The 7,793-nt window shown below is 39.7% G+C and overlaps 1 protein-coding gene across 1 annotated transcript; it reads right to left on the bottom strand.

Moving 5' to 3' along the window:
• Positions 1-42: 42 nt before the first annotated feature.
• On the bottom strand, positions 43-5,631 carry tacr2 (tachykinin receptor 2; the record flags this gene model as incomplete). Its single annotated transcript, XM_079160207.1, is given in 9 exon segments — positions 43-194; positions 197-459; positions 548-624; positions 708-827; positions 985-1,135; positions 1,600-1,794; positions 3,738-4,033; positions 4,636-4,783; positions 5,488-5,631. Coding segments are annotated over 8 exon segments (1,389 nt in total). The 5' UTR covers positions 4,771-4,783; positions 5,488-5,631.
• Between the last annotated feature and the right edge of the window lie 2,162 nt (positions 5,632-7,793).

Below are 7,793 nucleotides of genomic sequence, written 5' to 3'. Positions count from 1 at the left end.
TCCTCGATGATGAATGTCACCATAGTTTGCTCTCCTCTGTCTTTATTTATTATCAGCTCTGTTGCTATAGAAAAACCCTGTCACCTTGCCATCGATGTCCTCATCATGATTTGATTCAATAGTCAATGGTTGTGCTGCATAAGTTTGGCAGCTGGGGATTTTGTATCGTTCGGCCTCTTCTCTGCACGTGTGTTGTGTACACTGCATGTTTTTGTTGGTGTCTGTTTTTTAAGCTGCATGCAAGCATCTCTCTCTGTGTTTAGCTCAGTGTTGACAGCCACTTTTGCGTCGAAGGTGTTGTTTGTTTTGAGGGAGGTGTGTATGTATGTACTGTCTTTGCGGTGGCTACGTGTCATGGTGACTCTGAAGGTGTGGGTGTGCTGCAGCTCCATCCTGTCCTCCTCCGACACTTTGATGAAGGGACACCACACAAACGCATGGCGGAAACCAGCACGAAACCTGCAGAAAGGCAGGAGAATTGATTTTCTGCCTCGAGTTTTAGGATACTGGAACCTGAGGAGTTTCTGTGTGTGAACATATCTTTTACCTTTGGTTTAGACAGCAGTAGATGATGGGATTGTACATAGTCGAACTCATCGCCAACCAGAATATGGCCAGATACACCTGAAAAAGAGAGTAAATATGATGCGCCAGTAAATAAATACGTCAGACTAAAAATAATTAATGACAGAAGAGCAGCTGCTAACCTGTTGGATGTAATGTTGTTTATAAATGTCTCGGTTAAATGATCCCAATATGAAGTAGATGTGGTAGGGCAACCAGCAAAGGGCAAAGGTCACCACAACGACAACCATCATCTTCACCACCTATCAGAAATCACAGCGAGAGGAAAACTAAGTCAATGTTGCCATGTTTTAAATTCCTAGTTCAGTTCAGCGGTGACAAACTTTTGACAATTGTGAGGTGACGCGTCAAAAGCCCAAACTTATAGTTTACAACAGTAGAATGTTAAAAGTGTGTGACCTTTCTCTTGGCTGTTATCTGGCTGTGGTAATGGTCTGTCGCCTCTCCAGGGATGTGCCCACCCCATAGCGATCGGCCAACCAAACTGTAAGTCACCAGCATCACCAGTAGAGGGAGCAGGTAGATCAGCAATATCACTGCAAACTGGTAACTGCAAAGAGAGAAAGTGAATCCGATTGTTCAATAGTTTCAGATGTTGTGAACTTCTGTAAGCCCACTTTGTGCAGGGTTCCTCTGGTTGAGATGTATCCCTTGTCAACATACATTACCAACATTTAAAGGTGAAGATAGCTTAAATAAGAAAATAAAATCATAACCATTTATAAAAGTCAATAAAAAGCCTGTGATTACAACTGCTGGTAAATCATGAGTAAATACATTTTGGTCCAGATGTTTTTCGTACAGAGGGTGCGAAGACAAACCATTTGTCTGCACCAAGCTCATAATGCTCACAGTTCTAGATATTTAGAAATGATCATTTCATTAACTTCTTGTGTACTGATTTGCATTAGTGTCCCCATATAAATCCCTTAGCAGTGAGTGAATCAATACAGACACTATCTTAATTATTTGTTGTTTTGTATGACAGATGCCACTGTCTGTGTTTTTTTTCACCTTAGTTGATGTGTTCCTCCATAGTCGTCAGGCCAGTCGACCATGCACACGGTTCTGGGGTAGTAAAAAATGGTCACGCTGTAGTAGCACTGAGGGAAAGCCAGTAGTATTGCAACAATCCATATCAGAGCAATCACAACCTTTGTAGAGGTGGAGGAGAGGCGGGGCTTCAGAGGGTGGATGATAGCCATGTACCTGGAAGAACATAAAAGGTTTATTCATTCATATCTTTCACACATTAACTCACAGGAACCAGAGTGACTCGATAAAGGATCTTCTGTAAGTGGGAATCTGTGCCACAGATTGTTCAAAGTATTGCTTTCTCTCATTCATCAAGCTGTGAAATAATGATTTTATATCTTGTCACTCTATATATTAAATAATAGTTTGAAATATGTGTTGTTAATGTGTTGTTCCACGTGTTTCCTTTCCTTGTCATCCATCATCCTGACAACATGTAGTTCTCAAACTAAAAAACTTTAGGAACTAAATATCCTGTAATTAAAACCTCCATCCCCTTTAAATCAATTTGTGCTTTCACTTGAAAATTGAAGCCCTGACTTTGAGTGAAATGTTAATAAAAACACGAAACTAATTCTGTCGACTTGATATGTGCTTTAGCGAAAGCAATCAGCCTAATGAAAGAGAGGTCTTCTTTCCTCGCCTTCTGCCACTAAAACGACAATATTTCATTCCTGCATGTCTGTGTGACGAAAACTAAATTAAATATACTGACAAAGAGTATAGTGATTGCCATTTATCATCAAGCTTAAAATATATCTTATGTATATCTGTCATATTAATTTTATAGAATCAGAAGAATGCGTTTGCATGATCTGACTAGCTGAATAATGAAACAGGGATGTATTAACGGTGAAGAATCGCTGAACATTTATATGCAATTTCACTGATCATAGACAAAAGCTACTGTGTGTATTTGCATATCTGATGTGCAAGAACAAATACCTTTATGCATGAAGATGTAAAATGTGCTATATTGAAGAGAAAAATTGCACTCTGGTGTATCAGCCCAGTCTGTCTGACAGCCATGTTCAGTACAGTTATACTCATTTGCTTGACAGCATTGCTCAGTTTTATCACCATCATATTCAAATGATAGAACTGTGACTATGAATCAGTCATTTGAATTATTCACGACCAACAGTGTGAATGTATTTAAATGGTTTCTGCTATTTAACCCCCCTTTTTAGCTTTATAGATAAAACCTGTGGGATCTTGCATACATGCAAATGACACAAATAATCTAAAAATAAGAGAGAATGTTTTTTGATGTAATTAGTTATTCTGGCTCTGTTTTGTAAAACAACACACTCTCAGGTTTTGCTTTAACTTTAACTCTCACTTTTATTTTCAGTTCGCTCTTAAATCTGTTTTGGTTGGCACAAGTCCCGTCAGACTCACCTGTAAAGGTACAACTTTTAGGATTGTTGCTGCAATGTGGAGGTGGCAGAGAATCATCTTACAAATGCAGATTATGTTCCACAGTGTATATGGTTAACATGTGATTAAGTGTTTTCTGCTTGCTGCTGCAGCTGTTGACAACAAAGAAAACGTCTGAATAAAATAACAAAAACTGACGATTTCACGAAATTGGAAAGTATACTGAGGAGGAATTATAATTATGATCTATAAGTAGATGTAACACCTGGTCTGATCCTAGTGTATGGCATGTGTTATGTATATTAAGTGCAGCATCAGATTAAAGACTAAACAGACTGACCATTCATGCTCCAGTGCGCATTAATGACATCTGTATCTCTGCTGCTTGTTGACCTATATCTCCTTCTTGCAGCATTTTCCTCTGAACTTGGGGAACAGTTTCTGCTGCTGCTGATATCAAATGATATCAATATCCAACCTCAAATGACAAACCCCTGACTGAAAAAGATCTGCAGTGAAGAATGAACTGATGAAAGATAATGTGATAGGCCAGCCTGTATCTGCCATTAAAGACCAAAATATGGTCTTACGAGTAGTTTTTCAGGGTATTTTACACTCATCAACCTGTGTGTTAAGCACATTTATTCACCATAACTAAAATCCGTAAAGAAGAAGAACATCAATATATCACAGATAGAGTATATGTAGCAGGCAAGTGGGCAGTCAAGCTTTCTTACCTGTCCACTGCGATGGCAGCCATCGAGTATATTGATGAAAACATGGCCGTGATGGGGAAGAAGTTCTGAAACCGGCAATAGCCGAGGCCAAAGTACCAGTCATTGTGAAGCGCATAGACAAAGTTAAAAAGAGTGTTAAAGGTTGCCATGGAAACGTCAGAGAAGGCCAGGTTGACGATGAAGTAGTTGGTGACGGTCCTCATGCGCCTGTGAGCAAGAATAATCCAGATCACTGTTACATTGCCAGTGATTGACACCAGGATGATGAGGGAGTAGGCTATAGCCCACAGAGCCACCTGAGAGAGGAGAGGAAGAGGAGAGGAAGAGGAGAGGAGACAAATTAGAGAGGAATAGGAGAGGAGAGGAAAGGAAAGGAAGAGGAGAGGAGACAAATTAGAGAGGAATAGGAGAGGAGAGGAAAGGAGAAGGAAGAGGAGAGGAAACAAATTAGAGAGGAATAGGAGAGGAGAGGAGAGGAGTGCAAACAAGACGGGAAAGAATATGAAGAAGAGAAGAGAGGGGGAGAGAAGATGAGAGGCGATGTAATGAGATGACGAAAGGAGAGGAGAGATAAGGAAAGGAAGAGAAGAGGATTGTAAATATATACAATATATTTACATATATATATATATATTATCAAACAATCAATTGAAAACTTAATCGATAACCTGTAATATTCTGCCTCAAAATACTTAATTGGTAGACTTAGTTGTGTTTTTACATTTAGGATGCTTGTGATTATCCTGAGGATCTCTGCATTTTTAAAACAAACACTTCAAAACATTGGTTTTGTTTGGTTTGTAGTCGTTTTTTTAAACAACTTTAATAGGATATCGTTCATTCATTCATTCATTGATCAAAGTCTTCCGGGTTTCATCTCTGATCTTAATTCTCCCACCTGCCAGTCCGGCTGCTGGAACTGATTCACGATCGTCTCGTTCCCGTCCTCCAGCCAGTCCGTGGTCAATGAATACGGCAATGAAGTGGCCTCCATGTCTCGTTCAATGTGTTGAATCAGACCCTCGGCGTCCATTCTTCTCCCTCTTCTGGTGACAGAAACTTTATTTAACTGTAGGTCCTTCATGCGTAATGGGGCACAATGAGAGATTAACCTTATGTGATATTCTACCGTCTCATGTTCTTGGAGTTACCTAAAATATAACTTGATTTGTAAATTCATATATGCAGTTCATATAAGCTGTTGTACAATTCTGGCTGAAATTTTCCTATGATTTCAAGATATTTCAAGATATGTAATAATATATATTTCAAGATATTTAATAATATTTTAACACTAAAACATCTATGCTTTGCAGATGTTAGACATACAATCACGTCAAGTGGGAAATTAGCATTCGACCGTCTGAACATCAGCACAGTCACCTTAGTTAATAATCATACATCATATTATGGCCAGTTCCACATCTACTGATAGCCTAATCTTACAGGAGCACGTGTTAGTTTTATTCAAACATTTCCTTCTGCATTAAATAAAGCTGCACTTTGTTTCACCTCACATTTGATTGAAATTATGTTTTAATATGCTAAATATGTTTAAAACTGTTACTCTACTAATATAAATACATTCATCAGCCAATGTGCATCACAGGCATTTGACTCACAGACATATTCTTTGGCTGCAGTATAGGCGCAACAGCCACAAGTGATGAAGTCATGCATTGGATGGCACCAGTGAAAGATGTTCTGCACAATTATAAGACAAAATATTTACTTCTTTCATCTGGCTTACCTGTCGTGGTTGAGTTGTCAGTTTTAACATCAGTTTGTCCAATCCATAGTAAACAATGTCGGTAAATTAGACTCCGTGTGCGTAATGGACAACCAGGTACATCCAATAATCCATCAAGACATCTCAACTCTCTCTCTTTCTCTCTGACCATACACACACTCTTTCCCTCTCTCCTGGAATGTGTAGCTGATTACGGTACAAGCTGCTGAGAGAGACGCACTGACAGGCAGGCGCGCGACTGTGCGCGTGGAGCTGCGCCAACAAAAGAGAGAGAGAGAGACTGAGAGAGAGAGGGAAAGAGAGAGAGAGAGAGGGGTATAAATGAAAAGCAGAACAAAGTCAACTGCTCTGTTCCGCATATTTCCTGAATCTATTGTCTGTGAGAAAATGAAAATAAAAATGAATAAATATTGAAACAGAAAGAAGAGGAGTGGCATCAATTGAAGGCATGTGTTGGCTCTGGGTGGCTCCATCTAAACCATGGCTGAAAGCTTGGATGTGAAATACAGAACTACATAAAGACTGGTTAAAAAACAGGAGAGCAAGAGTCACATCCACACACACATTTAATAAGCTCTCCATGAAAAAGAAAGGAAGTGCTCCTTTGAGGGATTGTGTCGATATCTGTATTTCTATAAGTGTTCCTCAAAGAATTTGTCTGAGATGAACTGAGGGGGCTACAGAGTTGAAAATGGGGTTGATAATCCATGCCGCAGTACTTGTAAAGTACAGCTCTGTGTTTGCAGTGTTTGGCAGTCACATATTTAGAAAAAAAAAGCTGCTTCTTGTTAGAGCTGTGGCATTTGAAACATGACAAAACACTTAAATGTCTCCCCAGAGATCGAATGAGTCAGTGTTTATGTACTGCTGGTTTAAAACTGTGAATGCATTAAAATGTTAGTGCATGTAAAAGGGCACATGAGTACTGGCATAGTGCATGTGTGTTTAAAAAGAGATAAACAATATAAATATGCATTTTTTAACTCAGCCACTATCACCATAAGGTCCCATTAAGGGCACTTTCATGTACACTTGCTGTACTTGTACAATGTTCACATATCTATAACGGTGATGTGTGGCAGTAACCCTATTTGTGTTTCTTCATACTCTGTGATAAGCTAATTTTCTTTCGATGTGTAATGGCTTCTATTTTTCTCTGTCTTACTGTTATCTTCTTGTGCTTTCTGTTGTGTTTATACTCACTGACAGTAACTAGCGCTTTGTTGTTTGATATTCCTCCTCACATTTGTACTCTTTTTGTGTCTCTCCTCTCTCCTGCTCTCTGTGACTCTCCCTCCCTCTCAGAGGAAATCTACTCTTATGTGTTTGCACAGAAAAGAACAGATAGAGGTCAAGCCTGCTGACTTCAGCTGAACTCACTCAGTTATTTTCTCTGTTGTGTGTGTACAGTATGCACTGCATGTGTGTACTTTCACATGCTCAAAAATCCTTATTGGTCAGAAGGGCCTGGTGAAGGGCATGTTAAAGGGCACAGGCAGGCAGGGGAATGAGACGTTTTTACCAAGCTGTAAGTGTATGTACTCCTGAGTGAATCCAAGCCTGATGCACTGCAGAGGGATGAATAACAGTGGTGACTGTAACACGAATGATGAAGGGATGAAACACCCGCACCCTGATCTAGCACAAAGAAAAGAAAACAGCCACTCAGACGGCTCCCTCTTATCGACTCAACACACTTTATTGGCTGAAGGGCTGCTGATAAGGTTCGACCAGAGCCAATTGTGCCTAAAGCACAGTAAACAGTATGGGCGATGGTTGGCCACAGACAACCTGACTGCTGCAGCCAGCTTTGAATGAATGTATCAGCGTCTCACATAGATTCATTGGCAGCACAAGTCAGTTGGTATTGCATATACAAATAATCACCACTTTGTATATATGTGCAAGACAAAGGGTTAGCGTATTATTTATAATTTTTTGACAAATTCCTGAATCAATTCACAGATTGCAGGGTAGGTAATTAATGCTGGCATTGTGTAGATTACCGCCTTTAGAGGGGGGAAGGGAAGCCAGTGTTACATTGTGTTGTTGCAATGTTTTATGCTACCCTCTTTGCCAAACCACTTTCAAAAGGTGGTTTATAACCGAATCTCAGTGAGACTTTTATTTTTTTAAATAAAGGAAAAGAGGAAGTGCAAAGAGCCCATAATTCCTGGATACGCCCCTGAGGCATTCAGATACATTTCGTGGTTCGGCAGTCCAAAAGCAATTGTATTTCATCAAACTCATCGAAATACTCCCACTCGATATCGTTTTCAGTTTACTTCAGCCCATAAACCTCCCAC

Source organism: Pholis gunnellus, assembly GCF_910591455.1.
Source record: "Pholis gunnellus genome assembly, chromosome: 1".
NCBI classification, from domain to species: Eukaryota; Metazoa; Chordata; class Actinopteri; order Perciformes; family Pholidae; genus Pholis; species Pholis gunnellus.
This window is presented reverse-complemented; position numbering and strand designations above follow the sequence as displayed.